Raw genomic sequence first — 25033 nt, 5'->3', positions numbered from 1 at the left:
GTTAAGACTTCAACTTCCAGTGCAGGGGATGAGGGTTTGATCCCTGGATGGGGTGTTAAGATCCTACTCATATGCCTTGCAATCAAAAAACCAGAACATAAACAACAGAAGCAATAGTGTATCAAATTCAACAAAGACTTTAAAAATGATCCATACCAAAAAAAATAAAAATCTTTAAAAAAAACAGTCATGTTCTCACAGAGGAGTTATCCAAATATCACATATGTTGTCCAAGCAACAAACGTATTATAATTCTCAATATGTGAACTTCCTTTGACTTCTAGAAATTGTTACTTAGAATCTTGTGTGCTAGTCACCCAGTCGTGTCTGACTCTTTGTGACTCCATGAACTGTAGCCTACCAAGCACCTTTGACCATGGGATTTCTCAGGCAAGAATACTGAAGTGGGTTGCCATTTCCTCCTTCAGGGGATCTTCCTGACCCAAGATTGAACCCAGGTCTCCTACACTGTAGGCAGTTTCTTTACTGTCTGAGCCACCAGGGAAGCCCAGAATTACATGAAGCCTATTTACTGATAATGGAACAATAGACTGGTTCCAAATAGGAAAAGGAGTATGTCAAGGCTGTATATTGTCACCCTGCTTATTTAACTTATATACAGAGTACATCATGAGAAATGTTGAGCTGGAAGAAGCACAAGCTGGAATCAAGATTGCCAGGAGAAATATCATTAGCCTCAGATATGCAGATGACACCACCCTTATGGCAGAAAGTGAAAAGGAACTAAAAAGCTTCTTGATGAAAGTGAAACAGGAGAGTGAAAAAGTTGGCTTAAAGCTCAACATTCAGAAAACGAAGATCATGGCATCTGGTCCCATCACTTCATGGGAAATAGATGGGGAAACAGTGGAAACAGTGTCAGACTTTATTTTGGGGGGATCAAAAATCACTGCAGATGATGACTGCAGCCATGAAATTAAAAGACGCTTACTCCTTGGAAGAAAAGTTATGACCAACCTAGATAGCATATTGAAAAGCAGAGACATTTCTTTGCCAACAAAGGTCCGTCTAGTCAAGGCTATGGTTTTTCCAGTAGTCATTATGGATGTGAGAGTTGGATGGTGAAGAAGGCTGATCACCGAAGAATTGATGCTTTTGAACTGTGGTGTTGGAGAAGACTCTTGAGAGTCCCTTGGACTGCAAGGAGATCCAACCAGTCCATTCTGAAGGAGATCAGTCCTGGGATTTCTTTGGAAGGAATGATGCTAAAGCTGAAGCTCCAGTACTTTGGCCACCTCATGTGAAGAGTTGACTCATTGGAAAAGACTTTGATGCTGGGAGGGACTGGGGGCAAGAGAAGAAGGGGACAACAGAGGATGAGATGGCTGGATGGCATCATTGACTCGATGGACTTGAGTCTGAGTGAATTCCAGGAGTTGGTGATGAACAGGGAGGCCTGGCGTGCTGCAATTCATGGGGTTGCAAAGAGTCGGACACGACTGAACGACTGAACTGAACTGCTTAGATTTTTTTTTTCTTGCTAAGTGTAACATATGTAGAAATAACTTTTGACCGATATTCCCCAATTCTTGAATAAGAAAATGTAAACCTTTTCTAGGAAGGGGGAAAATCTGAAGCCATTTTCAGGAGGATGTGGAAAAATTCTCAGATTAAAGTCTTGTCACACCATGTCACACTAGATCTATGTTAATTTGAGGATTACTATCCACATGGAAGTCAAAAATCTTTGTCACTGAGAGTTTTTCAGAAGAAAACATATAATATCCAGATAGCAAAAATTCTCATCTATTTTATACTTATGACTGTAGATTCAAGAACTAACTCAGTAGCCCCCACTTCAAGCTAGCTAGAGCAAAGGATGATCAATTAAACCCAACCATCAGCCAAGGAAGACAGCAGGTGCAGTATGAGGCAGTGTGTGTAATATCAACATAACCGTGTGATGGCCTTTACATTACCATCACTATATTTACATAGGCAAATAGTGCCTAATTGCCTACTCAGCCTGAGATAAGCCAATATTGCTGGCTGAATCTAGAGTTAGGCTCCAACTAACTACACTAAGATAAAAATCTCATTAATCAGATGAAGTGATAAACGTGTCAAGTGTTTAGCACAGTGCCAATTAGTTAATAAGTGGTTCATAAATGCCAAGGCCAGAAGACAAGGAAAAGGGGAAGGAGCAGGTATACGAGAGGAGAAAGAGGAAGAGGAGGTAGAGAAGCAACAGGAGTTTAGCAGAACAAGACTGGCAAGTCCCCTAAACGTGGCCTTAGCACCTTGGGCTGTCTAAGTCTCCTCCCTCTTTCAGTAGCATTCCTGTATCCAGATCTTGAGGGGGCAAGGCCCGCTATACTTCATATCCCCTGCAAAGCATAAACGATCTCCTGGAGATAATGTTCACTCAGGCATTTACTCCGGTCAGAAGTCAAGGCCACTGCCTCAGTCCTCGAGAGAGGCATCACCCACTTCAGCTCCCAGCGTACACGCGGTGGTCCTACTCCCATTTAAGGCATTTCAGGAATGAATGAACAGGTGAAAAATCCTGGAAGCCAGTGAGTGGTTATCTAGCATCTGTAATTATTGCTCAGGCAGACTATTTTGACTAAGTTTAATTTCTATTGTATACTTCAGGAGCTTTAAACTCACACCTTCATTAACACAGGAGATAAGGCATTTACATTTTATTTAAAGAAAAAATATACATATTTGTATGTATGTGTGCATACACACACGCACAGAGATGTCTGTCTTATAAATACAGCAAAATTTCAAAAGAAAATTCTTATGCTAGCTCTCCATACCCTTGAAAATTCTGTTTACATCTTTTAAGGTGAATCACCAAGGCTTTCTCCCTGCCAGGCCCCCATGTTTTCCTCACAAGAGTTCCAGAGAAGGGCACATCTCTTACAAGGCTTCTGCTCTAAGTGAGGTCAACAATTCAGGCAGGAAAACATGCAGCTCGCAACTTGACAGCTAAAGAGGAACTGATCTCCAGCTGTCTGATTTAAAAGTCATATTTCTACAAAGAAGCTTTTGAAAAGGGTTAGTGACTAGAACTGAAGGCAGAAGCCCTGGGCTAGATTTATTGCTTCCCTCTGACTGGTGTGACATAAAGCAGGACACACACCTCTGTGTGACTCAGTTTCACCTTCTATGAAAATAGAATAGTAATTCTTTTACAACTGTATCATAACAGAAATGTACTTTGTCACGAGAGAAATATAAATCCTTGTATTATAAATATTATAGCTATGTACTTTTGCCTTAGTTGTGTTTGCTGGTTAATTAAATCATAGCCTTCACTACCACTCTACATATTTATGAATATTCCTTATAAAAACTTTTCTAAAAATTTGCAATTTTGAAGACTTAGATAATTTTTAAAATCAAAGCTTTCTTAATTGTAGCTCATTCCCAATAGAGTTTATAATGCCCATGTTAAGTATTATAATGCTCCCAGTGTATAAAATCTCTATTTGACAATAAAAAATAATTAGATAAATCCCCATTTATTAGAAAACAGTTTATTCAGAGCCTTCCTAGTAAATACATGTGTGCATGTGTGTATTCTAAGTCACTTCAGTCGTGTCTGACTCTTTGCAACCCTATGAACTATAGACCACTAGGCTCCCCTGTCAGTGGGATTCTCCAGGCATGAATACTGGAGTGGGTAGCCATGACCTCTTCCAGAGGATCTTTCCAACCAAGGATGAAAGGATTCAACCCATGTCTGTTAAAATCTCTTGCATTAGCAAGTGGGTTCTTTACCACTAGCACTACCTGGGAAGACCTTCCTAGTAAACATATAGTCACTTAAATAATGAAAACCTAGAGATGCTGCTTTCTAGTGTCTTCCAACACAGAGCTTTTATATTTTGCACTACACATTTGCCAATTAATAATTTTGTGAGTCCCTTGGGCAATCAGGAATTATTATAATACCTTTTCTTCCACTCCAATTTCCCTTCTGTGGCATGATTGAGAAATTCTGATTTTTACTTTCTGCCAAGAATATACCTTCATTTATTTAATGGGACTATTATCATACAAACATCATTGAGTTTCACTCTATGCAATATCAGTTCCCAAGAAAATATATAGTAAATAAAGACTTGGAAGCCATTCTTATCTATTCTAGAATTGACACAACACTTTAGAATGGTGAGCTCCATTCTTCAATCACACAAATCAGCAAAAGCTCTTAAGAAAAATCTCCTAATAAAAGTAAAGTAAGACGTTATGGCCTTTGAAATTTACCATAATATAATTTACAGTTTAATTGGAGCATGTTACTAGCAGTAAACAGTGGCTGACTTTATTTTTGGGGTGCTCCAAAATCACTGCAGATGGTGACTGTAGCCATGAAATTAAAAGATGCTTACTTCTTGGAAGGAAAGTTATGACCAACCTAGACAGCATATTGAAAAGCAGAGACATTACTTTGTCAACAAAGGTCCACTAGTCAAGGCTATGGTTTTTCCAGTAGTCACGTATAGATGTGAGAGTTGGACTATAAAGAAAGCTGAGCACTGAAGAATTGATGCTTTTGAACTGTGGTGTTGGAGAAGACTCTTGAGAGTCCCTTGAACTGCAAGGAGATCCAACCAGTCCATCCTAAAGGAGATCAGTCCTGAGTGTTCATTGGAAGGACTAATGTTGAAGCTGAAACTCCAATACTTTGGCCACCTGATGTGAAGGGGTGACTCATTGGAAAAGACCCTGATGCTGGAAAAGATTGAGGGCAGGAGGAGAAGGGGACGACAGAGGATAAGATGGCTGGATGGCATCACCGACTCAATAGACATGAGTTTGAGTAAACTCCAGGAGTTGGTGATGGACAGGGAGGCCTGGCGTGTTGCGGTTCATGGGGTCACAAAGAGTTGTACACGACTGGGAAGCTGAACTGAACTGAATAGCAGGCAAGTTGTAATTATGAGTGAAACTGTATGGCTCCAACTATTTACAGTGAGTAAAAAAATAGATAATCACCTTACTTTCTCTTCACAGCCTTAATCTTCTCATAGTAAGATTTTCATTTTTACAAAACACAACAGAAATATGACAGAAAAAGAGCAAACACAATTTGTCACTTCCTAAGTAGAATTTATCCATTTACCTACTTCCTCTTTCTCATTGCACATTTGTTCTTTATAATCTAGCTCCTACTCCTATCTCCCCATCATCAATTTTGGTGGACTTGCTCAATTCTCTCCCTTTCTGCTCTCCCTAAACCATGCCATACTGTTAAAAGTGTCTTTTCCTATATTATTTATTCATAATTCTCTTTTCCTTTGGTTCCTATGACATAGGTATATATTGAAGAAAAGATACTGTCCTTGGATTCCAAAAGTCCTGAACTCAAATCCTGGATTCAATATGCACTTACCCTGAAATCTTGAAAAATTTACTTAAATATTCTGAGTTATAATTTTGTTTATAAATTATGGGGTAGGGATGGATACAGATGAACTCTTAAACTGTGACTTAGATAACATACACAAAGGTCTTAGAGCTTTGGTTTTTAACCTGCATTCTACTTCCCTATGGAGAAGGGCATGGCAACCCACTCTAATATTCTTGCCTGGAGAATCTCATCGACAGAGGATCCTGGTCATGGGGTCACAAAGAACTGAACATGACTGAAGTGACTTAGCACACATGCACGTACTTTCCTGGCTTTGCATTTCTGCCTCTTGTTGGTCCATTAAAAGCATCCTGTCTTACATATACCTAAGTGTGTACAAATCTTCAAATCCAAATTTGAAGATTACATAAATTTTCAAAAATAGGTTACAAACCCACTGAAGGGAACTAACAATATCATTTGGTCTAATAACATCTCCTAATAAAGAGAAATGTCATCAAGCAAATACACATCCTATCAAGCTGAGATCACTGATATTGACATAGGGAAAGTCTGTTAAGTCCTGACAATTAATAGATATATAAATGTATACATACAAAGTATACGTTATTTTAAATTAACTTAAGGGTTTTGGAACTATCAAACATATGCAGAAAATAAATAATATTTATTTTATGAGTGATGTGGCCATCATTGAAAATATTTTAAATGAAACATGAATCTCGCCCATGTGAGATTCAAGTTCTCTCATATACTTTCAAAATGCATAATTATTTGTCAAAACAAAGAAAACATGGTTTAATAAATTCAATGAGATTTCTCAGGACATTAAATGTTTAATGTGAAATTTTATTCTATTCAAGATGTAACTGATACAATTCATTATTAACTGAAATTAATAGAGGCCTGTCAAATCTGTGACAGTGCATAAAATATCCTATCTTAACACATGGCCAATACTTTGGCCTCCTGATGAGAAAACTGACTCATTTGAAAAGACCCTGATGCTGGGAAAGATTGAAGGCGGGAGGAGAAGCAGACAACAGGGGATGAGATGGTTGGATGGCATCACTGACTCAATGGACATGAGTTTGAGTAAACTCTGGGTGTTGGTGATAGACAGGGAGGCCTGGTGTGCTGCAGTCCGTGGGGTCACAAAGAGTCGGACACGACTGAGCAACTGAACTGAACTGAACTGAACACATGGAACATAAATGTGAAAGGAAAAGTCTTTTTTGCATTAGTTCACAGGCATGGAAATTCCCATAGTAATGTTCCTATTTTACAGAGAAAAAATAACCTTTTATATAAGGTCCAATAATTAGTATTGTTTGTTAGATAAATGGTTTAGGGTATTGAAGATTAAAATCATTGGCTATTAATATATAGTAACTAATAAAATTATTTTGCTTTAGAGTCAATTAATATATACATAATATATTATATATTCATCTTAGCAGCACAGTTAATAGTGAAATAAAACAATATATTTTTTAAAACTAGAGTGAAACTGAGACTTAGATATGTTGTATGAGTTGATAATGAAGTCAGAGGACACAAACTATTTTTAGTAAATCAGATCAATGGGTTCCACTAAAGTGAGCAACCATTTCTATTCTCATTCTACATTCAAAATAATACACAGCCACATACCTAGTGTGTGTATACATACATATATATATATGAATTTCCACAGGACGTAGTGGAGAAAACAATAAATGATATTGCAAGCCAAAGTAATAGTGCAGGCGTGCTAACTTATGTGTGATTCTTTGTGGCCCCATGGACTGTAGCCTGCCAGGTCCCTCTGTCCATGGGATTTCCCAGGCAAGAATACTGGAGTGGATTGCCATTTCCTTCTCCAGGGGATCTTCCCAACCCAGGGATCAAACCCGCATCTCCTACATTGACAGGTGGATTCTTTACCACTGAGCCACCAGGGAAGCCCCATAAATCATAACAGAGGATCATAAAAATATAACATGTGTTATATATTATACATAGTGAAATATATATTTCCTTCTCTAAATCATTTCTAAATTTAATACATTTTAAAGATCTTTGCTTATTGCTATGTTTTCTACCAGAAAGTAAAAATTATCTTTAGAAAGTACTGATCTTTCTCCATCTTATGCTTAAGTTTGTAAAAAACATTTTATTAGAGTATAGTTGCTTTGCAATATTGTTTTAGTTTCTTGCTGCATAGCAAAGTGATTCAGTCATACATAGACATATATCCACTTTTTTTTTAGATTTCCTCGCTAGGTCACCACAGATCACTGAGTAGAGTTCCCTGAGCTAAATGATAGATCCTCATTCGTTACCTATTTTGTACATAGTAGTTGTGCCTAAGTTTTAATAACTTTTAGGTAACACTTCTACCTTGAAAACTTCAATTAAATACAAGCACAAAACGTTTTGTCTGGTTTTGCCATGCCTCCTGAGCAAGATACATAAAAAGGCAATAGAAACGAACACATGTAGAAGAGGACATTCAAAGGGAGTGTTCCAGCTAAGGTGATACTTGAATTATTACATCTGCCAGAAGTTTGTGGCTGCAGGGAAATGGCCAGCTTTACTGAGCTCAATTTAGCACTTGAATGCCCAAGTGGAACTCACCAGGCTTGCCCTAGATTGTTTTCCTAAGCTATAGGCACACCTATGACTTTTCAGCACCCATCAATGGATGTAGTTTATCACACTGAACACTGAGATGCTCAGATGAAAATTAGTGTCCTTCAAAAGCTCACTTTCTTTTTTACTACATTGAGTACAGCAATACGTGGGCAGTGTAGAGGGAAGAGATATTAATATTATCAGAATTAATACTTAACCAACACATGAATAGTGGACAAAATCTAAACAATTTGCACATTAATTCATAGTAAATTAAGCTTATATCAACAATTAATAAAGTAAATCAACTATACTCCAATAAACATTAAAAAATAATCATTTTAGAAATAAATCCAAATCTTAGCCTCATATATGGTATAAACTGTATCACAGTGGTCATGCCCTCTACTTTTGAACATCTAAAGTGGGCGAAAGCAGAGTCCTTTTAAACAGTCAAGCATTATGTTACTAACATATATAGCAGCATTGTGAGGAAAAAAAAATAAAAACAGCAAAATGGACCATACTGGGAAAACTGCCCAAATTTGAATGAAATGCAAAAGAACAGTCATCAAAAATGGTGGAAACTTTCCATTTGGCGACTTACCAAGGGACAGCACAAGCAGTGGCTAGCTGCCTTCTTTAAGCTAATAACTGAAAGAAGGACTCAAAACTTAATTCAATCTAGTTTTAGCCAGTAAAAAAGCAAAATTATACAATTTAGAAGGGTATAAGAAAATTCTTGAGCTAGACATGTCAGTCAGAAATAACAAAAGAACCTGAAAATTAAAAGAAGGAAATAAAAAAATTAAAAAGAATTATAAGCAGATGTTCAAAGCTGGTAATTAGCACATTCACATTTTTTTCTTGCCTGTTCAGATTGGGATTTTTAATCATGAGAGACAACCATGATTATCTTTCAATCTAAAATTTTTAATTCAACCTGGAATTATAAATAAAAAAGGTTTGGAGTGTAGTATCTTGAAATAGTTCTTGTTCACAAAGAAGCTTTCCTACAGTTAACTTCCTTCCTTATTTATAGTGAAAGTGATATTTTGTACCTGTGCTTATCTATTAATTATTAATATTGTTGAAACCTTTATCAAACATATTAGTTCTATGATGATGCTAGATCTATGGTATGAGATTATCATCCCCTTATCAAATACTGTTACTGAACTGGAAGCATCTACTACATGTAATCTGGTTTCCAACAGATGTTATATAATCTACCTTTCTACATTTTCACAAACCTAAATATGTGTGTGTGTGTGTGTGTGTGTGTGTGTGTGTGAGTGTGTGTGTTCCCAACCTAATGTTAATCACTGAATTCACTGACTATATATCAGGTACTGTTCTAATTACATTTAATCCTTACCACAACCTAAGAAGGTAGTAATCATCCCAATTTTATAAGTATTAAACTGAGGCTCTTGATATCCCATGCTAATAAATGATAGAATTGAACTCCAGAACCTAGAATATTTGATATTAAACCCTTAATGTATATATAAATGTGTATATGTATACACACAAACTTACACACATACTATTGGGTTGGTCAAAGTTTGTTTGTTAAGTGGATACATTGTTCAATAAGGTTCTTAGTGAAAATGAAAACTATCTTTAACTTTTACTTAAAACTATAGGAACTTTTTGGCCAACCCAATATCTTACACTTGGAATGTGTTTGAATCAAAATTCAGGTTTCTATATTAATAGAGTTTTAAATCCATTCTTTTTTTTAATTTTAATTTTTACTTTATTTTACTTTACAATACTGTATTGGTTTTGCCATACCAGCTATGTCAAGAGAATCTAATGATAAAGACATTGACATATTTATCTATTTACTTACAGTACCGGTAATTCTGTCCTCCAATCCAGTTTTATTTGCACAACTAAAACTGAATCTGCCTATGAACCAATGGAGGAGAGAATTTCAGGTGAGATTTTTGTAATCTTTAATAGATCAAAATAAACATATTTTTCTTCTAATGAAAATGCTATATGGGAGGAGCAATGTATATTCTTGGGCTTCCTTTGTCGTCAGCTGTTAAAGAGTCTGCCTGCAATGCGGGAGACCTGGGTTTGATCTCTGGGTTGGGAAGATCCCCTGTAGAAGGGAATGGCTACCCACTCCAGTATTCTGGCCTGGAGAATTTCATGAACTGTATAGTCCATGTGGTTGCAAAGAGTCAAACATGACTGAGCGACTTTCGCTTTCACATTATATGTGAGTCAGTGTTGGTAAAATGAGTGAGTATGAGAAAAACAGATGTACTAAAGTCTGTATAGCCACTGAAGAAAGGTTTTCTAACTGTTGCAGTTACACAGAAAATTCTGAGGGGCTTAGTTTTTCTTAAACTTGCTAAGTGATCCGGTAATGTGAAGTTAATAGATCAAACAAATAAATCCCAGTACATAAGCGTAATATGCATTGGAATCCTTCATGACACAACTCATCACATGAAGAGAAACTCTTCAAAATCTAAAGAAATCCACTGTGAAATATGTTATCATTCTAGGTCAATTCATGCCACTACACCGGCTTATAAATTTAGGGAATGCCTAAGACAGTCAACTTTCCTAGCACACCCTTGGGCAGCAATAAACAATTTAAAAAGAAAAAGAGAAAGTCAGTGAACTGAAGTATAGAAGAGAAATTTTTTTCTTCTTCTTTTTCCTTTTTTTGCTGAAGCTGTCTGAATAATGATTAACACCAAAGTTGGGAAGAATGGATATTTGCGCTGGAAGTTTCCAGAGCGTTGCCATTGCTATGCTCATACAGTGAAGACAGCAAACTGAGTTCTGATGAAAGCAAGCACTCAGACCTGGGATACTGAGTTCATTATTCTAACACCTAACCTGGCTCATCATTGAATAAGACTAGGATTTCAACATGATACATGTTAATCTCCACCCTTTAGAAAATAAGAAAACTGTAATTTCTACTTTGTCATAGACACATAAAACATATCAGTTATTTCCATGGTGCTAACCTTGTTACAATCACTGTTGTTTTTTTTTTTTTCTCTACTCTAATCTGTGGACATCCATGTATATACCTAATGCATAGGTATTCCATTTGGAATTAAAATTCTGAGCTTCATTTCAGGTGACTATATGTAAATACAGGTAATAGACTGCCATCAATCTAAGTGCTAGTCTCATCTTCTGCTAGTGAATGTGTTTATTGCATTTAGAAAAATTTTAGCATGATTGGGAATATTTGCTCATTAGTATAAAGGAGTATTATTGATCTTTTGATAAGAATGGCATTTGTATTATTGCTTCCTTATAAAATATGTCTGGTATTAATAAGTGACAATGCATCATAAAAAATTAAGAAATGATATGTTATAAAATATATATACAAATGCAAATTATGACTCAAAATGAGCATATATCTAAAATCATAAAATAATCTTTGGTATAACAAGTAACATTTTCATTTTCAGGGGCCATAGAGAAAACTTTCCTGGACACTCATCTTGTTCAAGGAATCCTTTGTATTTATATTATCTAAGCTCCAAAACAAAACTATAAAATAGACATTAGCAGGAAGAGGTTGGAGAATTGAGGGAAGTGACATGCCCGTGATTCCACAGTGGGTAAGACTGCACCCATCTGACTGGTTCTATAGAATATACTCCTTCTAATGTACAAGGCAGGAACCAGTTGAAATTTAACAAATGCCTATAATTCTATACTTTATCCTCTCTTTAAGTTTCTCCTTTTATCCTAATTAAAATTCCCATTACCTATTTTCCCAGGAACTTAGAAGAAAGTTGCTGAGGGACCTGGGCACACAGGTACCAGGGATATGATCAGGTAAGAGAATTTGGGAGTTGGCCCAAATCAGACCAAATAAAATAGCTACTTCCTGGGCCTTCATCTAACATCAGCCTTTCCAACATGGAAGCAGTTGAGATTTTGAAACAAAGTGAACCACAAATAAAGATGACCTTGACTTTCCTCCAAACTGGCAATACTTAACTGAAACACATAATACCAAATGTTATTAGAGAACTATCACTATTGGAGTAGTATCTGCCTCAATGACCAAGCTTCCTTGGATATTTAGAGGCTAAAAAAATAAAAATAAAAATACTGGAAGATGTCATAATCCAGGGTAATCATGAAGAATCAAAATAGGGGGAAAAAATTAAAAAAAAAAACCTTCAAGTCCTACACTCACCCTCCATCAGCTACAATATCCTTCAACTTCATATCTCAATGTACCACAGAATGATTGAGACAGGTAGCTTCAGTAGTCATCTATTCTTATTTCATTTATCCAACTTCTCTAAATAACAATCATTATCAAACTGCTATGTGTGCATCTAAGATACTTTTAAAAATAAACAATGAAGTGTCCATCACATAATAATAAGTTCAGGTTTTAAGTTTACCAACACCATGGATCCTCTGTTGAGGTCTTGAAAACTTGTTAAGTACTATGTTTAGATTCTTTTAAATTATTAAGTTTCACATTAAAAAGTTTATTGTAGGTCATTATGAACAATAGAAAAATCTCTACTTACAACTATATTCATACCAGAAAATGGAGACTTTATTTTAAAATGTCAAATTAACAGCAAAAAATACAACAGAATGTTGAAATCAGAACAATGTTGTAGGTGATCTACAACAATGAGTGGTTCTAATAAGCCTCCGAGGAGCTTTTTCACTATCAATATACACTGTTTTCTGCTTAGTTAGAATTTCAACCTGCCTTCTCGTTGTAACAAAAACTATTCAATTAAAACACTGAATTTGTTCAAAAATCAGAATGTACATCAAGTGGAAATTTAAATCACAATAACATCTGCTGTTTTTCACCCCAGGTCTCTTCCACTGCAGCAACTGGCGTACTGTAAGTTTCTAGCACCCCCATGTGGTTTAATTGGAATGGTTTCATAGGCATTTGAAATCAGTTGTCTGAAACTGAAAACAGTGGAACAGACTATAATTCAACACAGAAGTTCTGCTGACATCGTAAACCAAGAAAGCAAACCTCAAGTCAGCAAAATTCTAAGATGAATGTACAGGCTCAGTCCTTAACTTCAATCTACTGTTCATTTTATGTGATCACTACAAAGGATGACTTACAAGCAACTATTGCTAGTTTCATTTTTGACAGATTGGAATCCCCCATTTTCAAAACTAAGAATTTGTTGTGGGTGATCATTGAATAAATGAAAAAGAACCTCATTTTGCTCAAAAAAAAAAAAGGCAAAATTTTTTATTGCCCAGTTTGTGTATTTTGATTAGGTAAACCCAGTAACCCAATTATATGTTGCAGTTTCTAAATAGTTGAGAAAATCAGGCTTTGAGAGCTTCCTCTCTCTTCAATATTTTAAGCGATTAATTCTTTTACATTCCCTAAAATCATTTGAGAACAATTTCTACAAACAAAAATTTTCCCTCTCTATGGCTTGTAGCTGAGATTTTTTTTTCCAATAGTGGTGTATTTCAAAGCCTTCTTAAAGGAGACAAGCTAAAGAGAATTACACCATCTTTCTTAAATTGGTAATATATGCTCCTATTATCACAGATCCAAGTTTAAAAATCTATTGTGCCTTATATGCCTAGATAGCCTCAACAAACATTCTCAGGAAATAGAAAAATGTAGATTTTAAAGCACTGACATTATCAGAATATTCTGAACATGAAATAAAAATTTTCAAATAATTGGTAATGAAGGAAATAAAAATGCAAATAACTGAGAGGTAAAAGTCTATTAACAAAATTTGAGTGTGGCTTATTTGTATGATTAACTGGATGTCCTAAAGTTAAAAATATCAATAGAATGCAAGAGGAATATGCTTGCTCACTCAAGACACAGAAATGAGTTGGTTGATGTTAAAAGAGAAAAACAGATTTCAGCATTTGGAAAATGTATAGAAAGCAGAAATAGTTTCATTGTTGATTAATAAAATATAAATCTAGGTCATGTTTGAAGGGCTTCCCAGGCAGTGTTAGTGGTAAAATTACCCACCTGCCAATGCAGGAGACTTAAGAGATGCGGGTTTGATCCCTGGATCTGGGCGATCCCCTGGAGGAGGGCATGGCAACCCACTCCAGTATTCTTGCCTGGAGAATCCCATGGACAGAGGAGCCTGGCAGGCTAGCCCATAGGGTGGCAAAGAGTCGGACACGACTGAAGCAACTTAGGACACACGAAGTTCATATTTAGTAATTATATAGCACAATAATTCATAAATGTACATAGATTTTCATAAATTCAAAAGACCTAATAAAAACATTACTATGTTTCATGGCAAGAGACAGGGTAGAAGAGAAATAAAGTTATTAATAGATGCCTTTCAAAAGGTAAACATCTAAAAACTGCCATTTCTTCTGACTATGGCTATGTCTTTCCAACATTGGCACTATTTATTTCACTGAAGCAGAATTTTGGCCAAACATGTAAGGGGAAAAGGAAGACAAAATTGCACAGAAGATAGCTGGAGTGAATCAGAGCGCTAGGGCCTTACCTGTTGAGCCCTTTCAGTGTCTTTTCCATGTTTAAAATGTCGCGCATCTTATACAGAAACCACTTGTCAATGGATGTGAGCTTCATAATCTCATCAAGTGACATGTTGTCTTCCAAGGCCTGCCAAAAGGAGAAGACATGCTTTCTTTGGCAAACATCTCATAAACATCTTATTTGGTTGAAAACATGGCAGGCATTCCTCTGCATGTTACTCAGAGAGCCTGAGGCTATATCATATCACTGACGTTTCTCCCAATAAACCTACAGATACTGCCAGCTATATCTACAAATGGGATACAAAGGAGGTGCCCTGAGTTAATCAGAGCAGTGTGTGCTCAGAGAAACCCCCCTAACAGGCTCTGCTTGCTTGCTTTTTACATGACTGTGTTAACAATTACGTTCTAAATCTGCTACATCTTTTTGGCATTAAGGAGAATCTCTTGAAACTACAGTTGTGCCAAACTGGTAAGAAAATGTAGAATCAATATAATGATCATTTAACTTGTATTCTGGATAATTACCCTTTCGCATATTTAACAAATTTTTATCACTTCATTCCATAGTCCAAAAACCAGTCATTGAGAATTTATGAATCATATCTGGCTTGGTGTTATTTCTCTCAAACATTTCCTCACAGAGACACTTCAAACAAACAAAAAAAAAAATTATTTTGAATCAGTTACTATGACTTTTGTCCTAAGACAGGCATTTTACAATATCCTAATATATTCCAAAACAATGTAGTAATAACTTCTGATGGGCAGCTCAGCTTTTTATTCAAGTCTACTTTAGCAATTTCTCAAAAGTAAAATTACAACTATGGGTCATTAAGCTGAGTACAAAAGATAGCTGAAAGAAGAGATAAACTCTCAAGCCAAAACCTTCACTTTCAAAAGATGTCTACTCTTATTCTTTACAATGTTTATATACACATTCATACTCAATGAAAAATGATAATCACATAATACTTCAAAACACATAGTTTAGAATGGCACACTATGGTTTTAAATCCCATTAAGAAATATATGTAACTAATAACTGCTGCTATAACTCAATTCAGAGAGCTTAATTAAAAAAAATTTTACTCATTTCTAGAATCACCGACCCCATGATCATACATGTTGAGAGACAACATACCTCATAATTCTACAGATTAAAATAAAATGACCTCTAATGTGGATACTCAAAGACATGTCTTTTTCCTAAACCTATTTCTGTTTTTTGTTTGTTTGTTTAATTCTCCCTCTAACTACAGCCAGATTCCCAAAGACTTAATTCTGCCTTACTTGCCAAGTGATTAAAGGGACAATTAGCTATTTGGCCATCAACACTGTGAGGGGGTAGAAACTTAAGGCAGTGACACTTTTGACAGACTAAAGGACATTTTCATACAGTTGCACACAGTAATTATCCTGCGACTGATGGAGGACCCAGAATCTGTAGTCATTTTACTGTGAGAAAGGACAACTAGAATCGCATCCACAGTTTCAAACAGATCATGCCTGTCTTTCAAGCGCTGCAACTTTGCCATGTCACACAGCTGTAATGAAGTTCATAATGACCCCAACACACTTGAGGTGACTCTAATGTTCACCAAATCTAAAATAATGCCCTGTATGCTCCCCAAATCAAAAGAGGTGATGATCCAGTCATCCTGAAATGAGACTGCTGCAAAAATCAGACCTCAGAGCAAGTCGCCCTTTCTAAGAATCATGAAAGCGAGTGAAGATTTACTCACTCCCTTCATTCTGTTTCCCCTTCAGCCCTCCACACGCCTTACACTCTTTGTCAAAATCACCAAGTTCCTGGTTGCTGTGGAAATGAACAGTAATGATGACCTCTAACAAACAGAAATCAGTTCCTTCTCCCGGCACTCTGGCAAGCAATAATTTATACCTCAGGCTCTGCACTTCATGCTCATACTCTGTACAAGAAAGAATCTCTACGCATTTTCCCTGAATTCTCATCCTTTATAAGTCTGTTAGAAAAGAATGAGAGATTTTCTTGAGTTTTACAGCCTCACTAGGAACTTGGAAAGACTCCCCTTTTTCATCCACGTCAAAATGGCAGAGGATGATGACTAGACTCAAGTGGGGAGATCTGTTTACTGTTCTTTGTCTGGAAAAATAATTATATGTACACATATATATGCATGCACATATACAAACATATATAAATGTGACAAGTTGCTTTTTAAATAGAAGTCTGAAATAAGAACAAGAAAGAAGTGAAATGGCTTTCTAAAACATCTTCTCATCACTAGTATCATTCCTACCATCATGGAACAATGTTGACTATTACTCTGAGATTCAACACTGAGAAATGTCAATCAAAAAATACTAATATCTCTCAAACTACTTCAGAATTGATGAGCCAGGTATAAATTAAATGTAATGAAGGAAGCATTCCCTCCCCTCCTATATATGAGCATAAAAGTTGCAGAGTTTGAAATCACTAACAGCATTTTTCTGTCACCACCAAGACATGTTTGGGCTTCCCAGGTGGCACTAGTGGTAAAGAACCTGCCTGTCAATGCAGGAGAAACAAGAGACATAGGTTTGAAGATTCCTACGATCCAGAGAAGATTCCCTGGAGGAGGGCATGGCAACCCACTCCAGTATTCTTGCCTGGAGAATCCCATGGACAGAGGAGCCTGGTTGGCTACAGCCCATTGGGTCACAAAGAGTCAGACATGACTGAAGTGACTTAGTACACACACATTCACAAAAACAAGTTACAGAGACAGATTCCCATGACAAATTTCATATTCTCACCAACTCATTCCACATGTACACATACACACATAAAATGGTCAGTGGGGCTTTGCAGCTTCAGTGTGGCTTGATACTGTTGGAGGATTAATACCTAAGCTTCCTTAAATGTCAAAAAGCAATTCAGGGATTTCTGACCAGACAGATCTCAGCTGCCAAAATCACCTTTTATAAAATCAAATGAACTGAAACCTCAAAACTCTAAGCATAGTAAACATGAAAGGAGATTAACATGGCATTTCATTTACATTAAAGGGAACTAGTGAGTGGAAGTGAGTAGTGTGGAGCTTTTTTGTTCTCTAAGAACAATAAAATAATTACATAGAAAAGCCTATAATCATGGTAGTTCTTTAGAGGTTGTTGTTTAAACACAGAAGAACCACCAAATAAACAAAGTTTATTTTGGAGCCTTAGGTAGCACATACTAAATGATACCATTTTATGCATCTTTCTTTTTAAAATGTAATTTTACCCATTTTTCAATAAGTAAGTAATGAGAGTGATGGGAAATCAAAAGTCAATCTTATCAAATATTTAAGAGTATTGATAACATCTTTACTAAAAGGGAAGAACGTTTAATCTATGTGATCATCCTTTAAAACTGCAATGTTGGAACTTCCACTGGCAGCCCAGTGGTTAAGAGTTCGCTTTCCAACGCAGAGGGTACAGGTTAGATCCCTGATCAGGGAACTAGGATCCCACATTCCTCGTGGCAAAAAAAAAAAAAAAAACCCAAAACATGAAACAGAAGCAATATTGTAACACATTCATAAAGCCTTAGAAATCATCCACATTAAAAAAAATCTTTAAAAAATAATGCAGTGTTCTTAAGTCCAGGCTTAAAGTGAAATAAAATTTTTCATTAATTAGGGAATGATCTGATGGTCCATAGAAATAAATCTCCAGTTTAATACTATTAAAAAGAATTAAAAACTTTCCAAAAGTCCCTGAATTCAAGACCACTTTGTGATTCAGTTTTACATTGAAGTCCAGACTGACTATATTATGAAAAGAAAATGAAAGGTAGCTCAGGGCCCCTTGTCACACGCTACCTTGGCAATGGCGTAGATGCGGATGCTGGATGGGTCAGCCAGCTCTCTTCTGAGATCAATGTCGGATGGCCACTCTTTGTTCATTGGGAGACGGGAGGTGAAACCATCTATAGAAGGATGGCACATCCGTAATGCCTTCTGAAAACTCTCCTCAAAGGTGCGACCAATAGCCATGACCTGTAACACAGGTTTAAGACTCATATTTTTAAAAATAGCTTGAATATTTTTAATTTGTAACAAAGCAAGAAACTGAATATTTTGCAGAAAAGACTTAGGAACAAGATATATAAAGGAAGGATGCTACTAAAATTTAAGTTATTTTTCTTCCTCGCCTTTTCAAAAATTATTTATTTTTAATTAGAGGATAATTGCTTTCCAATGTTGTGTTGGTTTCTGCCATACATCAACATGAATCACCCATAGGTCATCCTTGCCTTTTTACCATGGTTTTGATATAATGAGTCTTTAACATCATTAGGTCACTCTTTTACCACTTAGGGAATTTAGCTTGATTTGATGATACTGATGAAGAAATCATCTGTACTTGCTCTGAACCATAGCATCAAAAAATAAGAGTCTGTGGCCAGAACATTAAGACCCTTCCTTAAAAAGATCTTGCTTTCATGCAGATGTCCTTTAGAGTAAAAAGTAAATGAAGAGAAAAGACATATATTAACACAAAAACAGAACTATTTCTAAATGGCAATCAGTCAGTATCCGAGACAGGTTGGCTTTCTTTACAGCTAAGCATTAATATTAATACAACCTTGAGAATCACAACAAATACTGACCGATTCAGATTTCAAATATAGATGGAGACTAAATTTCCCATGACAAATTCAACATATCTTCCCCCAATCTTTGTAGCTGATTGTACACTAATCAATTAGGAAAACCACATGCTGACTTAGTCTGGACAAGTTACAAGTGAGAACTAAACTTAAATTAACCTTAAAGCCTACCCAGTTATTCAGTGGATAAACACTGGCTTTGATTCTTTCCATGGAATAATAGATTGCTATGCATTTTTGGTCTACAATTTAAAATAATAACAGGCATAACACTGCCTTCAGTAAACTTCCATGAGGCCTCAAAAGTGGAATTCTCATTAATGTCAATTTAGTAAATCTTCATGTCAGTTGTATGACAAGCTGCATATTCCAAGAACACTAAAGTCAAACAGATAACCTTTTCACACTGCTCCAAACCTAATTAGAAATAAGGGAAGAGTCTCAAGAAAAGGATAAAGAAAATGTTAGCCCAATTCAAATATGCAATTTGTGAAGCATAGTGGTATTTGAACAGTTAGACAATGTATTCATAGATTTGCTAGTCTAAGCATAGGAGAGAGTAGCAGAAATAAGGTATTTTATAGTATTACCAAATTAAGAAAATATTTTCAGAGTACTTTATAAAATTTTTAGTATCAGTAACTAGTTCTATAAGTAACTCATCATGAATTTTCATTATTTTTGAGTGTATGACAGGATATGGAGAACATTCAATAAAAGAGAAAGAAATGTAATAATAAAAGAATATATAGCCGTGTTTGTTCAAAATTTGTCATTTTCAATACTTTACATTATTAAAATTCATATCCATTAACTGAAGAGTGCACCATTTTTCAATGGAATAACTATTGAGGCTTTCCCCGACCCTAGCCAACTGCATTCGCATAATGCCTGCCTGTAAATACTGTGCTCTAACTTTTACCACAGTTTAATTCATATTATACTCAGGTCTGTTAATATATTCTGAATTTACAAGCTTGAGATAATGTGTTACCATTATCTACATCTCATTCACTATTTCTATCATTCCAGTGTTTATATGTAGTAGTTCAGTTCAGTTCAGTAGCTAAGTTGTGTTCAACTGTTTGAGATCCCATGGACTGCAGCACACCAGGCTTCCCTGTCCATCACCAACTCCCTGAGCTTGCTCAAACTCAACTCCCTGAGCTTGCTCAAACTCATGTCCATGGAGTCAGTGATGCCATCCAACCATCTCATCCTCTGTCATCCCCTCGTCCTCCTGCCTTCAATCTTTCCCAGCATCAGGGTCTTTTCCAATAAGTCAGTTCTTCACATAGGTGCCCAAAGTATTGGAGCTTCAGGTTCATCATCTGTCCTTCCAATGAATATTCAGGATTGATTTCCTTTACAATTGACTGGTTTGATCTCCTTACAGTCCAAGCGACAAACTCAGGAAATGTTTACTAATTTGAGTTGAACTGATCATGGCATCCAGTCCCATCACCTCATGGCAAATAGACAGAAAAACAGTGGAAACAGTGAGAGACTTTATTTTCTTGGGCTCCAAAATCACTGTAGATGGTGACTGCAGCCAGGAAATTAAAAGACACTTGCTTCTTGGAAGAAAAGCTATGACCAATATAGACAGCATATTAAAAAGCAAAGACATTACTTTGCCAACAAAGATCCTTATAATCAAAGCTATGGTTTTCCAGTAGTCATGTATGGATGTGAGAGTTGGACTGTAAAGAAAGCTGAATGCCAAAGAATTGATGCTTTTGAGCTGTGGTGCTGGTAAAAACTCTTTAGAGTCCCTTGGATAGCAAGGAGATCAAACCAGTCAATCCTAAAGGAAATCAACACTGATGCTGAAGCTGAAGCTCCAATACTTTGGGCACCTGATGCAAAGAACTGATTCACTGGAAAAGACTCTGATTCTGGGGAAAATTGAGGGTAGGAGGAGAAGGGAGCAACAGAGAATGAGATGGTTGGTTGGTTGGAATCACCGACTTGATGGACATGAGTTTGAGCAAGCTCAGGGAGTTGGTGATGGACAGGGAAGCCTGGTGTGCTGCAGTCCATGGGCTCTCAAAGAGTCAGACATGACTAAGCAATGGAATTGAACTGAACTGAAGTATCTTCCAGTCAAGAGCCCAGTAACCAAGGAAACAAGACTTTCAATGACATTAAGGGTTTGACAAAATAACTGAGAAGAGTGAACTAAAGGAATTAACTAAGGACTCACCTCTCCTACACTTTTCATAGAACTACCAATTCGGCTAGAAGTTCCATGAAAACGATCAAGATCCCAGCGGGGAATCTTGGTAACCATGTAATCCAGGCTAGGTTCAAAGCAGGCTGATGTCTTCCCTGATACAACGTTTTTGATTTCTGGAAGTGGAATTCCCAGGGCAATCTTTGCAGCAATGAATGCCAATGGGTAACTGTAAAAGAGGAGACAATTTTTTCTTTCAGCAATAAGTATTAACAACAGCTCAAAATATAAATTGGCTTTTCTTAGAAATTTTTGTATTATTTCACATCAGGGTATAAAGCATACCTGATTCTTGGTTCTGAATGAAAATTTAATAGCTCCTTATAAAACATAGTGAGTCATAACAAAGTACAGAGGCATGAATCAAAAAAGAGTTCACTCTCTATGCCTGACATGCAGTGTTACAACTCCCAACCTTCAACTCTTCAGTCCAAAATCAATAGTTTCCTTGATAAATAAAGTACTCACTTGTGTATAAACTTCACTAAGAATCTACAAAATATTCTTTTATAAAAATATATACATGGGAAGACGGTGAAGTTAGCTGGTACTATGGCGTATGTGGGCTTCCCAGCTGGCTCAATGGTAAAGAATCTGCCTGCCAATGCAGGAGCTGTGGGTTTGATCCCTGGGTCAAGAAGATCCCCTAGAGAAGGAAATGGCAACCTATTGCAGTCTTCTTGCCTGGAAAATTCCATAGACAGAGGAACCTGACTGGCTACAGTTCATGGGGTTGCAAAGAGTTGGACATGACTTAGCAACTAATCAACAATAATAACAATGGAGTATGTAATGATCATAAAATGCAGTCCTTGAAAGTTCGGGTCCTTGCTTTGTCTCCATATTATCTTTGAACTTTGGGTTCTTTACACAGCTAATATTCTGGAAACTTGATTATACTCTTCTGGAATGTCAGCTTGGGTAATTGTATTTGATAAATCAATTCATAGAACTATAGAATTATATATGAGTCCTTTAGTACAACTTCCCAATCGAATAAGTGAGGAAAGTGACAGAGATAGTATTGATGTATCCAAAGTCCCACAGTCAATGGAAGAATTAAAAGGATAATTCAGGTTCCCTGACTCTTTCTTAGGTCAAAACTCCATGAAACACTGTAGCTACATAAAAATACCTTTGTGTGTGCTTAGTTGCTCAGTCATATCCGACGCTGTGACCCCATAGACTATAAAGCCCACCGGGTTCCTCTGTCCATAGGACTCTCCAGGCTAGAATACTGGAGAAGGTTGCCATGCCCTTCTCTAGAAGTTCTTCCCAGCACAGGGACTGAATCTGGGCCTCCTGCATTGCAGGCAGATTATATACCATCTGAGCTACCACCACGGAAGCCCCCAAAATACCTTTAGAGGTAAATATATTTTCATATAAATGGCATGGAATTTAAATACCAGATGTTAAATATATTAAAAGATACAAAAGGCATTAATTAATTTTCCTTCCAATTGTGCTTGCTAGCAATTGTTAAATAGATATAAATTCCTTTAGTTGTGAGATTTACCTATAGACAAACCACATGTTATTTGGTCTTGCGAAGTTTTGCTGAAATAAATAATGTGATTACATCCTTGAGTCAAGAGAACTATATTTTTTGTCTAATGCTTGCTATACACCTGAAAAAGATAGTTAAGGACTAAAATTAAGGATTAATTTGCACTTTTTAACAACATCTGCAAAGTGCAATTAAGAAGCAGATTTTTCACAGCCGGTTTTGACCACCCAGATTTTGATTAGTTTATGATTAGCCAGCAAACAAAGCCAGCTCACAAAACCGTTCGCCTCAATCTGGCAGCAAGCTCATTAATAACCACGTTTATAGAGGACGTGACTGGGAGCCAGCCTACATAAATGGGAACTATAATTTGCAAATGCAGCACAGTCTTTCACTAGCTGTCACTCTTCCAAATCAGTCTGTAAAGAATCTGCAGACCCATGGTCAATCGTTCTGGTCTTACCCGGTAGCCTTTGAGGCCAGGGCAGAGCTTCGGGACAATCTGGCATTCACTTCAATGATGCAGTATTCCATGGAGGTAGGATGAAGGGCAAATTGAATGTTGCATTCACCCACGATGCCCAAGTGGCGAACGACGTTGATTGAAACACGTCTCAACAACTGAAATTCCGCGTTGGAGAGTGTCTGGGCAGGGGCCACAACAACTGAATCACCTGTACGTCCAAGAAACACTTGTTATTTGGAAGCATATCTAAACCAACTTAGTGACTTAATAATCCATTTGCGTGACCCAAAACACAGAATAGGCTAAGGGTTTGCTGGGAATAGAATTATCTTAAGGAAATACATACAAGGCACGTTCCCTCTGATTGTTTCACCTATATTACTCGGACAATAGACTACACAGTCCATGGAATTCTCCAGGTCAGAATACTGGAGTGAGTAGCCTTTCTCTTCTCCAGGAGATCTTCCCAACCCAGGGATAGAACCCAGGTCTCCCACCTTGTGGGCAGATTCTTTACCAGCTGAGCCACAGGGGAAGCCCAAGAATACTGCAGTGGGTAGCCTATCCCTTCTCCAGCGGACCTTCCCAACTCAGGGATTGAACCAGGGTCTCCTGCATTGCAGGTGGGTTCTTCACCAACTGAGCTATCAGGGAAGCCATGATAGCTCAGACATGTTTTCAGAAATCACTCTAAGCTTTCCCAAACGCATCCAGCAATCAAGGCTTAGTCATCTACTTACTCGACTGACATTAACTTCTTCAGTTTCTGTTCTCTGTATCATATATCATCTCTCAAGTTCTTCCTTCCATAAAATATCAACTCCTCTTCACCTATCCTGGCTCATCCATCAATTTTCTGTATCACATCCCTTCCCATTTTCTCACTTCTCTCCCATCACAGTCCCCTGTATCTTCAATACGTTGTTCCTTAGTCACCATCCTTTCCGCCTACAAACAAGCTCTAATCACTATAGCTCAAAAAGCCCCTTTCGCAACTGCCAGATGGTTACAAGAAACATCTCTCTCATTCCTTAATGACTAAACCTCTTGAAAGTTTACCAGTTCTACTCATCACTCGTAGCCATATAATTCCTTTCCACATGGCTCACATAACCGACCTTGCATTCAAACTGTTCTCTTAAATATCCAAAAGCAACATTAAATCCTCATTTTTACCTTTCATAGTATTTGCTACAGTCAAAATCAAAGCTCTTTTATAAAATTTGTGCCTACATTGGCTTACTTGGTAACTATCACTCCCTTCTTTTTCTTCGACACCAATCCTTTCTTTCTTTTTCTTCTTTCCTGTAAATCTGTTTCCCAGGGTTTGATCATTGACTCTAGCTTTCTTTCTACACCTATAGTCTTGAATACTGTCGATGCTTCCAGTTTCGACTATTTCCTATATACCAAGACTTCCAATAACCTTGCATTAACTTCTTTACTTTTATCCTTTTTCTTGAATTACAACTCTATATTCTCAAACCTCTTTTAAGGATTTACACCCACCCTTCAAATTTAGCATTTCTAAATCCTAAGTCATCATCTTTGCCCTCTTGTCTAACTAGCTTCACTTCCTGAGAAACCTATTTATTTCATCTATTTCTATTTAATGTGGCTATTTTCTTATTCACTTGGTGACTAAAACTCAGTCTGCTTTAAGGCTTCTTAATCTCACACCCTATTTCTCAACACCAAGTCTTACATATTTTACCTTCACCGTATTGCTTATATTTGAC

At 36.8% G+C, this 25033-nt stretch overlaps 1 protein-coding gene across 1 annotated transcript in view; it reads right to left on the bottom strand.

The window, feature by feature from the left end:
* Positions 1–25033, bottom strand: part of CPS1 (carbamoyl-phosphate synthase 1) — a 137328-nt gene that overhangs the window by 54821 nt on the left and 57474 nt on the right. The window contains exons 18-21 of the mRNA XM_052660306.1: positions 23292–23502; positions 21289–21487; positions 18292–18468; positions 14470–14588 (exon numbers count right to left, since the gene is read on the bottom strand). Coding sequence (XP_052516266.1) covers positions 14470–14588; positions 18292–18468; positions 21289–21487; positions 23292–23502 — 706 coding nt within the window. The remainder of the gene's footprint in view (positions 1–14469; positions 14589–18291; positions 18469–21288; positions 21488–23291; positions 23503–25033) is intronic.

The sequence above is a fragment of the Budorcas taxicolor genome, chromosome 2, assembly GCF_023091745.1.
Source record: "Budorcas taxicolor isolate Tak-1 chromosome 2, Takin1.1, whole genome shotgun sequence".
NCBI classification, from domain to species: domain Eukaryota; kingdom Metazoa; phylum Chordata; class Mammalia; order Artiodactyla; family Bovidae; genus Budorcas; species Budorcas taxicolor.
Note: the sequence above shows the minus strand (reverse complement) of the source record. Positions and strands in the feature narration are given on the sequence as shown.